This window comes from Trachemys scripta, chromosome 5 (genome assembly GCF_013100865.1).
Source record: "Trachemys scripta elegans isolate TJP31775 chromosome 5, CAS_Tse_1.0, whole genome shotgun sequence".
Classification (NCBI taxonomy): domain Eukaryota; kingdom Metazoa; phylum Chordata; order Testudines; family Emydidae; genus Trachemys; species Trachemys scripta.
Genome location: NC_048302.1, coordinates 37,987,565 through 38,003,543, shown reverse-complemented (window position 1 = coordinate 38,003,543; position 15,979 = coordinate 37,987,565). Strand labels below are relative to the sequence as shown.

Below are 15,979 nucleotides of genomic sequence, written 5' to 3'. Positions count from 1 at the left end.
AGCAAGTTAACTACTCTGATTTGCATTTCAAATGAAGATTCATATACATTCTTTACAGTACTTCTAACTTCATTTGAATCAATTTGCTGATCCCTAATACATATCCCATTAATGATCATGTAACAAAATGCTCTGCTGTTTTCTGTGCTGTGAAATAGCTGAGTACTCAGTATGTGCACAAATTACAATAGTTTGTACTTTACCTGGTGCAATGTTTTCAGGATTTGGTGGGCTCCGTGGGTCAGGTGTATTAGGAGGTGTCATTGGTGCGTGCTGATGGCCAACTTCGGCACTGCTAGTTTCCATTTTAACACTCTGCATAGGTTCACTACGCTGCATTAGAATAGAAACAAATACCATTGATAGCACATGCATATCAAGAGATGTTATATGATTCTCTGAAGTAGGGAAGTAGTATCCTCATATTACAGATGGAAAACTGAGTTGGGGATATAGTAAGCGACTTGCCCAAGGTCACACAGGAAGTCTGTGTTGAGCTGAGAACTGAACCCATCACCTAGTCCAAGACCCGATCTACTAGATCAGTGTATCTCAGCATTTTCATGTTGGTGACCCCTTGTTCAAAGACAAAAATGTTTGTGAACCCCCCCCCACATGTACTATAAAAGTAATAGCAAAAAATGTATTAATGATAACAATGATAAGCCTATATAATTTAGGTGTGTCTGTGTTTCAAGAGGCTGATAGAGAATACTAGATCTGGAAAGGTAAGTATGTATGGGGAGTGGGGGAAGAAGATTTTCTTTGGTTTAGATTGCAATAAAAATGGCAATGCCTTAGGACTCCCACCCCACAATTGTCTTTCATGACACCTCCCCTGCCCCACAGTTCAGGACCCCACTGGATGAGAAATACTGCCCTAGACTGATCCTAGATCCTTCCTATTCTAGGATTCAAGCAATCTGGTGGGTTAATGTAAAAGCCATTGATTCTCTGTAAATGCTTTTTGTATACCAATTGAAAATGCATCAGCCACACAAAAAGTCTATACACCTTTGTGGGATTGTTTTTTCTTGTTTTACAGTAGTCACAACAATCTTAGTGCAGGCGACTTCTTGGAGATTTTTAATAGGCTGGAGTTATCCCCACCTCCCATCAGGTCATTGGTTCTAAGGAAACATCCAAAGCCTTAATCATTGTTTCTTTAAATACAGAATCAGAGGCTTGTAAAAAAAACAGTCAGTAACTTATTTTAGCAATAAGAGACAGTCTAAAGGGGACTTAAATATAGAGTGTGTTGGAGTAGGATTTCCTTAAGATAGAAAAAACAAACAAATACTTTTTTTTTTAACTTGAAACAAAGGAAATATTTTTGATCAGGTCAGTACATTTTAGAATGCTCCTAAAGTATATTGGAAAGATCATTTTAATCATAGCAGGCAAAATCATCCATTCCAGTGTAAGGCACAGAGTAGATCAAGGCCACACAAGTGCTGACCAAACAGGCACTTAAGGGAGGTCAGTAGAAACTAAAAAGGCATCATTCTCTCCCTTCCCTAGGGTCTGTGTGAATATGAATGGCTCAGCTTACATTGTGGAGAATACCAAAGAGGGAACTGAACAAGGAACTGACTGCAGAAATCCCATGTGAGTTATAGTGCTAGTATCAGACTTAACTTTGGCTGCATGGCTTCTATTATCTATTGCATAAGGAGTTAACATGCAGCTGCGGGGGAAGGAGGGGGGAGTGTCATCAGCATATTTCCTCAGGAATTGGCCAATTCAATCAGTTTTATGGCTGCTTTGCATTACCAGGGCAGTGCAAATCAGCCAGATTGTATTGGTGAATCTGGCCCACCAGCTTTCAAAATCTCAGGCCCACATGCTCAGGTAGTGTAAATCATTCATTTCAATGGAGCCATGCTAACTTACTCTAGCCCTCAGATTTTTCAGCTTAAATAAATATTAAACCATAAGGTCAAAATGTTCAAACTTGGGTGCCTAAAGGTGAACACTTTAGGGTGGGATTTCTAAAAGTGCTCAGCTAACCGTTCAGATAACTTTGCTCCTATTGACGTTAGTGGGAGCATCTAGGCCAATGCTGAGTGTCCTTGAAAATCCCACCCTAAATAAATGGCCTGATTTTCAGGGGTGCTGAGCACTCAGTATCTTTGAAAATCAGCACTTCTCAACATCAAAACTTGGCCCTAGTCCTCATTTTAATTTCGACTGAGTGAATGAAAATCTGGAAGCTCCAGTCACCAGCTGTTTTCCTTCTACTCATCACAAAAAATGAATATAAAATCTATCTTTTTATCTATGACAGGATATTGGGACAGAGTCTCATCTATGAGCAAAGTCCATTTATTGAGCTGAAAAGGCAGGGGCTTCTGAACGATAACAGATCACAGAGCTAAGATTTTTTCCTTGAATAGGTAACAAGACAAGATATTGGAGAGTTCAGGTGTGATATCGAGGATTTCAACCCCTGTTTATGAATATAATCTTATACTATCTGATTGCCATGGACTCCCTCAGCATTCTGATTAGTATGGGCAGCGGGGAATAGGGAAGGCTCTACTACTGGTCTGCTACCCAAAGCTCCTCCTCATGAACTGGATCAAAAGCTTCCAGGAATCCAGCAGATGATACTGTTATTTTATTGCATTTTTTTTCTGAGACCAGTTCATAGTAACTTAGCCAACCTGGCTTCAGTATAGTACCCAACCCTCCCTACATGTTTACAATTGTAAAAGAGTTGCTAAAATAGCTTTTTCAGAGCAAAATACCCAATGCTGTGATGCAATATGTAGTTTTCCTTAACACCTGGTGTTTTGCCAGTCCTGAGTAATGTGCTGCTCATCCCATACTCATGCCAATAAAAATGTTATACTACCTCACATCAATACCTTATATATATATATATTTTTTTTTTCTTGCCCCAAATGAAGAATCTGATCCAACTCCCATTGAAGTCAATGGAAGTTTTGATTCACTAGCAGTTGGACTGGACCCAAAAGCATTAGCACCACCATTTGAAACATCTTTGAAGGTTTTAAAAACTGTTGGGGGATGGGAATTGCTATCTAGCAATAATTGTTTTCTAGGTTAATTAATAATATATATACCTATACAGCTCTCTTCATCTTTGAAGCAGTTTAAAGATGCTGGGACAAATTGTGCTCCTCAGTCACATGCTTTCATAACTGAAATCAGTGGGGAAGTATGCATGGAATTGAAATGCGGACTGTAGTGCATTAAGAGCCTGAACCAGCATTGAAGTCAGTGGGGTTACTCACTCACTTACAGTTAAGCCTGTGTTTAATTGTTTTGCTAGACTGGGACTGAAATGCTCAGAACCTTGCAGGAGAGAGCCCTAACTAATTAAACTTCACAACACACCTGAGAACTAGGTGAATCTGTAAATGTAATTATCACTATTTCTATAAATGTAGAAAACGAGGCGGAGAGGTTAGGTGTATTACCCCAGACCCCAGAAGGAATGAGTGTCAAAACTAGTATTAGAATATAGAAGCATCTGATTCCCAGTCAGCAATTCCTACTATCCCACAAATGTGCCTCAACCCTATTCCTTAAGGGCCAGCTCAAGGGGCAGTTTTATCCGCATGGCCCATTTAATTCCTTACTCCTTTCCTAAGAGTGCCAGCAAGGAAGACTATTAGTGCCAATTGCACAGGTGATGTTACTGACTAGGAACTGGAATAAGATCACCAACCTATTTTAATAGTAATAATAACAATAATAATATTAATACTTGCTGTTTATATAGAACTTTGCATCTTCAAAGCCCTCAGCTGTTATTAACAAAGTAATCCTTACATCATCCTAAATCCCCAATCAGCTGCCACATGGAAATGACTTTTGGTCACTACTGACCTGAGTCATATTTGGATGTGAATACTTTCAACCTGAGGCCCTGGAACCTTGTTGTCCCATTCTGTGGGACCTAAAAGCAGCACCCAGATCTGAGCCTTTTTTGATTTGTCTAGAAGACCTCAAAATGATACAGCTCACTTGATGTTTCACACTGGCCTTGTTCCAGGTCATGGTTCAATTCAAATCTTTTCCTAAAGCTATGGATAATTCTTGCAATCAGTACCATGCAAATCATAGTTAACCTCACACCGGTCTCATTGTATTGTATTTAGAAACTTGTAATACAAAATACTCACATTCCTTTGCTTATTTGCTAAATAATGATAGTTTTCATAGGTGTACTTGTCAGATCTCCTTTGACGCATCTTAAATAGCCTTGCACCTCTGTTGCTGAGTACTGATAGTTCCTCCACCATGATGTCTCTGGGGATGCTGATTTTCTTTCCAAGGTCTAGGCCATCTGACTCTGTAACACAACAGACAAGCATACGCCTTATGGAATATTCTTCTCTGCTTTCCTTAAATGCTGCTTTTTGCTAAATAATGCTTATTATTATATTCCCTATATCTGTAGTCCAACAAGAAATGCACCCCAGTTCCCCAGTAACATCTTCATGCTTCATGCTGTATTAGTGAAATCACTAATTTTTTCGGGGAGTTATGAAGTATACCGTAGCCTGGAATGAGCGTCTAAACCACTGCACTGAGAGCCTGATTTACAAAGGTGCTGAGCACCCACAGCGCCTGTTGATTTCAGTTAGAATTGTAGGTGCTCAGCTCTTCTGAAAATCAGGCCCTTGGTATCTTACAATATAATTTCTTAGTGATCAGTAAAATCCTACTTTCACTGAAGTCAGTGCCAAAACTCCCTTTGACCTCAGTCCTGGACCCTTCATAAATCAATATATATCCTGGACTGGAAAGAGAAAGAACTCCTCAGCCTATTTTACACATATCTTCCTATTTCTGATTGCTTGCAATAGTTTTTGTCTCAATGATTCACTCACATTCAGATTTTTTAGAAATTTAAGGCTAGCTACCTACTGTAACAGAGGTTTGTATTAGCTGGGAGCCACTACTTAATACTTTTATTTAGAGAATTTCAGAATAAAAGTCCAGTTTATGAAAATGAAAGACATAACAATGAATTAAAATATGCTTATAACAACTTTTACAAGATTCCTGCAGAATGATTATCTATTTTTTCCATGCTGCAATTGTTTAACAATTCCCATTAATAGGAAATTTACAGGCATCTCTTTTCAAAAGATTAACAAATGCTGGAAATCTAATTACTGCTGTCAGTGTTACTTAGGTCCCTGCTTGGGAAAAAGATCATTTCCTTGGCTTTACATTGTAACCCTGGGGCACTTTGATAATGAATATGCATGCATGGGTGGTGGTGGAGGGGGAAGAGTAAGACTGTATGGCATAAACTTCATTGTCAGTCTTATGGAGAAGTTCTGGAAGTTGGGATACTAATGGCGCTGAGTATGCTGACACTGATTTGAAGAACTCTGTCATCTGGTGTCCTCAGTTTTAAAGCCCTTGCTTACTCTTTACACCATGATAATGTCAATGCTTAGCAAACTATTTTGTTATTAATTTCTTTCTGCCAGAGTTTGGAAAGTAGCCTTTGTCACATGTGGCTGTAATTATATCATCCAGTAAAAATAATATTGTTAAGCATCTTCTCCTACTTTGTCATTTACAATTACCCAAGCTCATCATTTTAATAATTGAACTAGGGTATGTCTACACTGGCAGAGTTACATTGCTGGCAGTTACATCACTGCTCAGAGAGTGCTGAAGGGAAACCGCTGTTGTGTGTTCATACTCTCTGCTGCCTGCACAATAGCGTGTTCACATTTCCGGCACTTGCATCGGTATTCGGAGCGGTGCGCTCTTCTGCCGCTAAGAGTTGCGGGAAGGCGGAGGGGGTCGTGGGGCATCCTGGGTCCTGTCCCAATGCCCCGTGATGCATTGCTTTGCATCCCAGCAATCCCTGTGCTTCTGTCCGCATTTGGCACCATCTTTCAATGGTTTGTGTACTGCGCGCTCTGCCTCTTCGGTCTGCAGGAATGGATTCCGCACTGTTGACCAATATGCTGCTCGCTCTCACTAACACATCATGAGTGGCAGTGGAGTTATTCCTTAAAGTACAAAGGCAAGAGCAGTTTGACATTGATCTCACAACGCATAGTAGCTACGACATGAGATTGCTTGTGGCATTCACAGAGGTGCTGACCACAGTGGAATGCTGTTTCTGGGCTCAGGAAACAAGCACTGAGTGGTGGTCACATCATCGTGCATGTCTGGGATGACAAGCAGTGGCTGCAGAACTTTTGGATGAGAAAAGCCACATTCATGGGACTGTGTGATGAGTTCGCCCCAGCCCTCCGGCGCAAGGACATGAGAATGAGAGCTGCCTGGTCATTGGAGAAGTGCGTGGCGAGTACACTGTGGAAGCTGGCTACTCCAGACTGCTACCGATCAGTCGCTAACCAGTTTGGAGTAGGAAAGTCGACCGCTGGACTCGTGTTGATGGAAGTGTGCATGGCCATTAATCGCATCCTGCTCCAAAAGACATCCTGTACACACCATAATATTTGTGAAGAGAAGGGTGAAAGCTTCACTCAGGGCTGGTGCTGAGGCTCAGCGCCTGGAGGCTGAATTTGAACAACCAGAGACCAGGGCTATTAGAGGGGCGCAGTGCGGGGCATAAGGATCAGGGTTACCTTGAGGCATCTGAAAGCCACTAATATTTGTTGCTATGCTGGGGAGTGCAGTGCTTGTAATGCTAGGAGGTAATTGTGATTGGTGCAGACGACGCACTGTGAAGGTTTAAGAAAATTGCCTGCTGCTTTGCAGGACTCTGTTTGCTTTCAATTAATGGAATAAAGATTGCTTTCAAACCAAAACAATTATTTTATTAAAAAACAACAACCGGAGGAGAGAGACAAACAAATAAACACATCAGCACTGTGGGGGCTGGGGAAAGGGAAGGTCCCAGGAGGAGCTGGGGTCCCGGGATGGTTAAAGATTTGTGTATGTCCAGGTACCATATGCAACCTTGTCCTTTGGAGTACAGTGCAGCAGGTACTGTTCTTCAGCAGGGCTAAACTGCAAAGGGACAGGTGTTGAGTGCAGTGGGTACCTGGAGTCCGCAGGGCTGGACTGTGTGACGGGGCAGGAGTGGAATGCACCAGGTACAGACTGGAGCCAGGAGGTTGATAAGTATGTGTTGGCGGTGTCTGGGGAGGCACATGTCAAAGAGTTTTGCAACAGTGGCTGCAGGGGAGGGCGGGTGTGGAGCTGCTTGGTTTGCAGTCCTAGTAGCATCTGGAGTGTGTCTGCTTGGCACTCCATAACGTTTAAGAGTCATTCCATGGCTTCGTTCTGGCACACCGCAGTCTCGCTTTGGTCCCTCTTCTTGCTGTCCCGCCATTCCTTCAGTTCTTGTTTTTCAGCTGTGGAGTGCATCATGACAGAAAGTCCTCTTTAGTTCTTCTTTCTAATTCTGCGCACCCTTTCAACCAGTGATAACAAAGAGGGAGGCTGGGCTCCCAAGGTCAGGTCTGTGAAACCAAAATGCAACATTTGACAGAAGCAGTATTGTTTGCAACACACAGACCACTGATTCAGTGATTTAAAACACAGCCACTATTCACATACCTGTCAATAACTGGCTGACCCCAGGCAAGCACACATGAGCCACAGGACCCCCAAAATGGTGAGAAACCACAGGGGCAGGGGAAATCAGTGTTCCAGGACCATACTGTACACTGAGCACATGGTTCTTGGAGAGAGCCAGCACTGTAGGAGGGGCCTGATAATCATTCCTGTCCCCACATTTTCCATAGGATGTGATCATAATGGAAGATATCTCATTGCTGAGGATGAGCAGGGAATCAAGGGAGAGTCTTCTCCAAGACTGCGACTTCCACCCTGGCCCTTATGTGGCTCGCCTGTGTGCAGCAGTGGTCCCGCTCCTCCTCCCCATGATGGCAGAGTGGCATGGTAAAGTTACCGTTGATGGGGCAAGAAACAAAGCAGCTCTGCCAAAGAACCTGCAGCAGCGGATTGCCCAGTATCTCTATGAGAGTTTCCTGGAGATCTCTGAGGCAGATTCCCGTGAAGTGAGGGAGTCAATCAGCAGCCTGTTCCGCCACTCAGACTAGGCATGTGGTGGTATGCGCATCATAGAGACACAAGCCTGCTTTCTGCAACCCTCCTAACCCAAAAAACTCACTTCAGCAATTCCCAAAATCAAATCCACTTACCATGGGCCTCCTCTCCTGTTTGCGCTTTGCCAAGCTCTGACCCCTGTGACTGGCTAGCCTCCTCTGGGGTAGAGAAGAGCTCCTGGCTGCATGCATCTCTGACCTCCAAGTCATCCTCTGCCTCTGGGTCTCTCTCCCTCTCTACATCCTCGTCCAAGATTCCCTCCTCCTGGCTCGGTCCACTCTCGACTGGCATGCGAGCCACCAAAATATCCACAGTGGCCTTCGCAGTGGGGGTGGGATCACCACTGAGTATCGTGTCCAGCTCTTTGTAGAACCGGCAGCTCGTGGGCGCAGTACTGGAGCAGTGGTTTGTTTCCCGTGCCTTGTGGTAGGAGTTCCGCAGCTCCTTCACTTTGACCTTGCACTGCAGTGTGTCCCACTCATGGCCCCTTTCTGTCATTCATTGTGAAATCTGTCCATAGGTATAATTCCTACAACTGGAGCGCAGCTGGGACTGGACAGCCTCCTCTCCCCAAATGCTGATGAGGTCCAGCAGCTCGGCATTGCTCCAAGCGGGGGATCGCCTGGTGTGTGGAGCAGGCATGGTCACCTGGAAAGATGTGCTGAGACCACTGCATGCATCACCGAGCAAACAGGAAGGGGACTTTCAAAATTCCCAAGGAATTTAAGGGGTGGGGCTCACGGTTGGTCACCTGAGGGCAGGGCCGGCTCCAGGCACCAGCGAAGGAAGCAGGTGCCTGGGGCAGCCAATAGAAAGGGGCAGCACTCCGGCCATTATTGAGGCAGCACGTTTGGGTCTCCGGTGGCAATTCGGCGGCGGGTCCTTCAGTCCCTTGCTTCCTTTTTGGCGGCACTTTGGCAGCAACTCTATCGCTCTGCTTCAGTCTTTGGCAGCACTTCAGTGGCAGCTCAATCCCTGCGCTTCAGTCTTTGGCGGCAATTTGGCGGCGGGTCCTTCACTCCCTCTCTTCCTCTTCGGCGACATTTCAGCGGCAGCTCAATTGGGTTTTTCTTTCTTTTTTTTTTCTTCACCACTTGGGGCGGCAAAAATGCTGGAACCGGCCCTGCCTGAGGGTAAGGCAGTAGAGTTCAAACCGATGACCAGAGAGGCGAGAACAGGCATTGTGGGACACCTCCTAGAGGCCAATTGCAGCGCTGTAATTGACCAGGGTGTCTACACTGGCCCTGAGCACTCTAGCCCCGGCGCAGAAAGCTTTACGCCTCTTGCCAGGGTGGCTTTTTACAGCGCTGCCACTGCACAGTTTCTGCGCACTAAGTGGCTTGGCAGTGTGTACACCTTGGGAGTTACACCGCAGAAAGCTGCTTTACTGCACAGAAACTTCCCATTGTCGACAAGGCATTAGTCTCTGTGGGTGTTTATAAGCTTCAGGACAAGATATGAGGTAACATCATGCTATGCAAAACTGAGGCTCCAATATGAATCTTTGCTCTGCTTATTCAAGGTGACATTTTGGTATGTGTTTGATATAAGCCCTAATTCTTTAAATATTTTTATGCACTACAGAATTTTCAGGCTTCAGTTAGTGTGTAAATGTATGCAATATAGTAAAATGAACTGAAATCAAATTACATGTTGGAAACTATTTAATTTCTTCCAGGGTATCCACACCGAAGAGCAAAACTTAACTTTGCATTACAGATTACAATAAGGGAGCAGTTGGTAGCAACAGTAACATCTGGTATTAAATAAGAACTGAAAAAAAAAATGGAGATGTTAATATTTATTTTCAGAGTTTCTATAGTTTCTCATTTTTAATACATTGTGTAATATCTACTGGAAGCTTAGAGAACCTAAACAACATGAATTCTTGATATTCTGGCAAATATACATCTCTTCTAAATGACACAGGCACATTAAATACTTATCCCAGGCTGCTGCGATTTTGAATTTCCCTTTAATTCACACAGAGAGAAGTTTGCAGGCACTGGACTTGCATCTGGGATGGCTCAGTTCTGCTCCTACTGATGTCATCCAAATTTTTGCAGTTGACTTCAACTGGAGCAGGATCAAGCCAGCTATGGATAATGCCAGGAACAGGGGAATGCACTTCTGCATTAAAAATAACACGCGCAAGAACCCTGATAGCCTCCTGTTATTTAAGAGAGAACAATAAAACTAAGAGAGTTCAGCATGAAAGGTGATGTCTCAGCTTGCCCACTGCCTAAACAATGCCAGATAGTGGTGATTTATAGGCATCATGATATAGTATGCACTAGGTATGGGCTAAAGCCACAAAATTTTGATTCAGAACTTCATTTTGAACTCCCCCACATCCAAAAGTCAGAAGTGTTTGAATCTGGGGCATATCTCAGCAGACATCCTGGCTGGTTGGAGTTGACAATTTCACCTCTTAGTCCACCAATATTTTCATGTAAAGCAAAGCTCCTTTTACATATGTTTTGCTCCACTGCCTAGAACTTGGCCCACATTGAAAGTTTGTGGGAATAGGGTGGAGAGAATTCAGTTCAGCCACACCTGAACCTCTGTCAATCATCTGCTCTATACTGAATGTTAAATATTTTGGGCCCCGCTGTTCTCTCAGACACATACTGTCCTCGATCTGTGTGCAGAGCTCTCATTTATGTTAATTCAGCTAGGATCCAAATACTTTGTAACCAATTGTGTGTTTTGTTGTGTATCTAGGCAGCTTCCCAGAAATGTAAACGTGAGATTTTACTCTAGTCTTCTGAAAATTAACCAGCTGCCTGTTTTAATGATGTGCATAGGGATTGCTATGGTGTCAGTGCAATGCGGGTGATGGGAAGCAAGAGAAGGTGGTGTTTAGAGGAAGATAAAAAAGATCATCTCCAAATGCAAAAGTTAAACATTCATAAATTGATACTTAAATCTGCAGCTCCATGCTTTAATCCTGACCTTAACTTTTTAACCTCAGTTCTTTCTCTGTTCCTGCCAAGTCCTCCCTGCCCCTTAAAATCGTAACAGCTTTCATTTTAAATATGATTTATATATTTCCTCCCTCATCCACCCCCCTAATCTCTTTTAATCCTCCAGTTTAAAATCTTCTAAATATTTTCTTGTAGATTATACATTTTAATCATGAATATTAGATAATATATGTTTGTCACATAATCAGAAATAAGAATCTATAAACCTCCACAAAAGGTAGTTAAATATGTAGCTGTCAAAGCATGCAATAATGATGTTATATAGAACTGGAAACTAGATTTAAAGGTTAACAGATATCAAGGGCTTCCTTCACAAAAAAATACATGTAGTTTTAAAAAAATGAATGAGCCAAGGATTTTCTCATAGTTTAAAAGTAAATTAGACTTCAGCCTATCTTAAAAAACATTTTGAACTTATTTTCTACTTTCATTGAAACCTATTACAGTGAAATCAGCATTTGTGAAAGGTGAAGCTTGCCAGTCCCAGAAAGTAAAGCCCTCTACAAAACAGGTTTGTCCCAAGCAGGAATAGTCCAAGTCTTCCTCCACCATTCTACCAATCCACCTCCACTCCTAACTGTGGAGGCCAGAAAAGGTGAGAGATTGTTACATTCACCCATTTAATACCTGGACTCTCTCTTGGGAAAACAAAAACATGCCTATTAGTTCCTACTTTTGTAGTGTTTTTTCTGATGTGGACCTTGGCCACTAGGGACGGGAATAACAACCCAAACTGATTTCACACAAACCACTAAAGAACTTGTGTATAATAACAACTTTCAGTCTCTGCCAACCAGGCCCAGATTTGAAGCAGTGATGTAGAGCTAACAGGCTTTGTACTGAATCAGCAATTATAAATTTCCTGGTTTGAATCTGTTTACAGAAAGTTTGAGTCTCTATACTTATCTTAAAGTGATATTGAAAAGTGATTGAATAAAAATGAGTCCTCTTTATGCAATAGACCTGCTTCAAGCCATAAGTATTTACTTTACTCAGTAAAATAAATGTTTACTGTTTTTTACTCCTGTTAACAATACAGAGTCTAATGCAGCTTTGGGAGAATGTGTGGGATTCTTTTGTGTGGCTCAAGCAATATAATTGAATGGTTAGCTAAATTCCAATCGCAGAATCATTATTACTGGTAATGATGCGAAAACCAAAAAGAAAAAAGCTCAATTTTAAGCTCAGGTTAAGTTTGCAGGCCAGCAATTAGGGAACAAAGGATAGGCCAAATCAAAATCCCAGATCCAAACTTTTTTGTCTTTTTTAAAGGGTCAGAACAAACCTGTGGATCTGAACTTGAGGATTTAAAATCCACATTCCTACCCAAATTTCTCCAGATGGCTAGAAAATGTCCAGGATTAGGAAGTTTTAATTGATTTAAAGTATTGATCAGTGAGTCTCAAGAGGTTAAACACATCTGATAGTTTGACTGCTTCTCCAAGGCTTGTCTGAACATCAGTGGTTTGGATATCAGGTTGGAAATCTCATGACAGAAGACTTCACAAGATTTCTAGTACAACCAGGTTTGGGCTGAGCCAAAGACACCAAGAGAGCAGCTTTTCATAGTGTTTTAGTCTTTCAGTTTACATTCCCAGCTGAAAACAAGAAATTCAGAAGTGAGTAAAATAAGTTAACTAAACTGCTTTGAACCTCAAAAAAAGCCTGGATTCAGTTCAATCATATGAATGCTGACTAGGTTCAGATGCAGCAGCATTTTGTGCCCACTCCCCCAAAATCTTCAGGGCCTTCTAAAGAGGATCTTTCTCCTAGCCCATTCTTCCTTTGCACCTTCAGTGAGAAGGATGGACTGTCAATCCAGGATCCCCCCACTGACAGACTCCAGCTTTTCTCCCACTCCTAAATCCTTGATCGTCCACTTTCACTTGCAATCAGGTAATCACCAATGTTTTGAGCTGCACTGCTGCCTGCTACTCTGCCTCGGCCCCATTCAGGCCTTCTCCTGTCATGGGTCCTGCTTCCCAGATCCAACAACATTGTCTGAATCCAGATATGGAATCAATTCAGTTCCAGTTTCTGGTGAAGGCTGAGTTGTTTCTCACACCAGTTCCCTATGCCTAATCTAGAGTCAAATTTTTAAAAGAGAGGTCCAATGGTGTGTGTGAAAATGTGAGCAGTTGTAAATTGAGTGTTGCAGTTACCTTGACTACAGTTGCAAAGGGGGTATTTACACATGCCTTTGCATGCATAAAGTTATGATCTGTACTCATAATTGCAAGAACTGTACATGCAAATGTAGGCACACACATTTTTGAGCATGGCTCTTAAGCCTCTACATTTAAAAATGTGACCCATTAACTAATTTTGAATTAAAACTGGATGTGTCCCACAGCAAATGCCTAAATGATCCATTGGATGATTTAACTGATCACTGCAGTCAGCTTTAACAAATGAGATACCTAATAATAAGATACTTCAGAGACAATTATATCATATTTGGAACATCTAAATAATCCTAAATTGGCTTCAGTACAGCTTGGTTTAAATAGTCTTTAAATACAAAGACATGGGATCCAGAAATGGCATCTACAAAAATATTGCAAATGTCACTCAGATATTAAACTGTTTAATAAAACTGCATTTAAAAAATCTAACAGTATATTTACAACAAAATGTGAAAGGAATGGGCAGGCACTTACATGGGCAGATTCTTTTTTGTACATATACAAAGGGCTTGATCCTACTTTCCTTGGAATCAAATTTGTCAGTTAGTTATCTAAGTTATCACAATACATGTGAGCAGGAGAATAAAGCCCAGAGTTTCATAAGTAGATTTAAAGTTAGGTCGTTAATTCATAGTTAGGCATCTAAACCAATGGCCTGATTTTCAAAATTGCTGAGTATTAAACAACTTCCACAGACTTCAAGGGGGACTGCTAGATGCTCAGCACTTTTGAAAATTAGGCCACTTATTTAAGCACCTAAATAAGGTTCTATGGGTGGCATTTTCAAAAGCATCTGAGTTAGGAGCACAGTCCCAGTGAAAGTCAATGGGACATGTGCTCCTTAATCACAAAGCACTTTTGAAAGTCTCACGTTAGGAGGATAATTTTAAGCACCCACTTCTGAAAATCAAGCTAAGATTTTCATAGTCCCCATTTCCCTCAAAATGGCAACAGAAAAGTTGAATTGTTGCTTAAAAGATCAGCCAGTGACTATGTATTGGATAGAAATGACAAGAGCTAATAAGTTTCTTAATCCCAATAGCTAGCTTTGAGGGGAAGAAGGAGAATAATGATACAAATATTGTTTATAATGAATATTAAAAAAAATGGAAAACAGGAAAAAAGATATAGACAGATAATCATGTTTCATATATGAATAGTCTTGTAAAATGGAATCCAGTCATGATATTAGCCCCAAATAATATTCTGAAAGGCTATCCAAGCAGAATGTACATCAGCTGTTAGATTACTTCATTCCTTCACAACAGTTGTTCATCTGAAAATAGCTTTCAAATGAAAAGAGACAACTACAAAAGGATTAGTTACTATAGGCACCATGATACCCCCACTGGATTATTTATGGCAGAATACCCAGAGACAGAGCTGTAAGAGAGTTAAACTCTAAGATTAAAAAGAAATGTTAGGAAGGGGCTAAAGGAACATAGGACATACAGTAATTGGTTTTAGCTCTATACCATTGCTGTAGATTTCCTTCATAATGGCTGATGCTTGTTGTTTCCTCTCTTTGACCATGGCAGAATGTGATAACATTGTGATTGTCTGGTGGAGTTTTCCTCACTGAAAAAAAAAATCCACATTTTTACATTGTTAAGCCAGTGTGCAGAATCCAGTTGACTTTTATTTCTAGCATTGTCTTCAGAATAATTAGTGAGCATACCTATTTCTAAGTTGTCTTTTTAACAATGCCAAAGACACTGGCAATCATTCCTTGCAAACATCTGATCAGAGACATGTTCTCCGATGCAAGGATAAGAAGTCCTGAGTGACATACTGTCCTTTGGCTACACAAATTCTGTAGCAAGATCAGTGCCAGTGGTCTGGGCCTTCTCATTTCCACACACTATGTTTAAAAAAAATTGCAAATCTGTGATTTATTTCATATGCTGTCTTTTGTTAACCCTTGATCTACAGTCTTAAAAATAGGAAAAATTCTGGCAAACTGCTTAAAGTGACAGCAAAAAGGTTGATGAGCTTGCTAAAGCATCTTTAAATAAGCAAAGAAAGTGGATTCCCCACTAGATAAAAATATACATCTTATTTTATTCCTGAGATAAGATGTTACTTAAATGTCTTCTATGCCACAGATTGTAGGACAAACAATGTCAAAATATTTCAGGAAACAATACACTTACCCTATTGTTAGGCTTTGTTGTTCAGAAAAAAGCAATCCCAACCCCTTTTGGTGAAGTTTCTGGAGTTTGTTATGAATGGGGATGATCTGCCTGGTCCTGGATGGTTTCTATCCTTCTGGTTGGGTCTGCATGGTACCTAGTACAAAGACAAACAGGAGGCTGACCCTCTCCAAAGAGACTGGCATCCAGCTGACATCAGCCAGCTATATATAGAACCAAACACTTCAGCTAGTCATATCTTCCTGGCGAAAGAAGAGAACAGAAAGGATTCAGCTGTACCCACCACAAAGAGAGTGTATCTCTTCCAGAGCTTATTGGGAGATTTCATGGAATGCTCTCGTCATACTTGTTCAGATCATCCCATCATCACCTTGAAGAAGAAGAATCTCCATGTTATAACCAGGGGAAAGACATTTAAAAATAAGGTGATAAATATACGATGAGGAAGACTATATGATGGGAATGGAATGGGCTAATCCTTCAATGAAAGATAAAACCGTGCCTTTATAGTAGCTGATGACTAAAGTTAGTGGCAGACGGCTGATGTACAAAGCCTACTCTTAAAAAGAAATCAGAAACCTGCAGTGTTATTTGAGTTAAGACAATA

The 15,979-nt window shown here is 41.5% G+C and overlaps 1 protein-coding gene across 2 annotated transcripts in view; it reads right to left on the bottom strand.

Moving 5' to 3' along the window:
* Window positions 1-15,548, bottom strand: part of MYOZ2 (myozenin 2) — a 30,255-nt gene extending 14,707 nt beyond the window's left edge. The window contains exons 1-4 of one of the 2 annotated variants that reach the window (XM_034772318.1): window positions 15,373-15,548; window positions 14,695-14,797; window positions 4,155-4,324; window positions 204-333 (exon numbers count right to left, since the gene is read on the bottom strand). In XM_034772318.1, coding sequence (XP_034628209.1) covers window positions 204-333; window positions 4,155-4,324; window positions 14,695-14,770 — 376 coding nt within the window. In that variant the 5' untranslated portion in view covers window positions 14,771-14,797; window positions 15,373-15,548. The remainder of the gene's footprint in view (window positions 1-203; window positions 334-4,154; window positions 4,325-14,694; window positions 14,798-15,372) is intronic. The other variant, XM_034772317.1, reaches the window with a different exon arrangement.
* Between the last annotated feature and the right edge of the window lie 431 nt (window positions 15,549-15,979).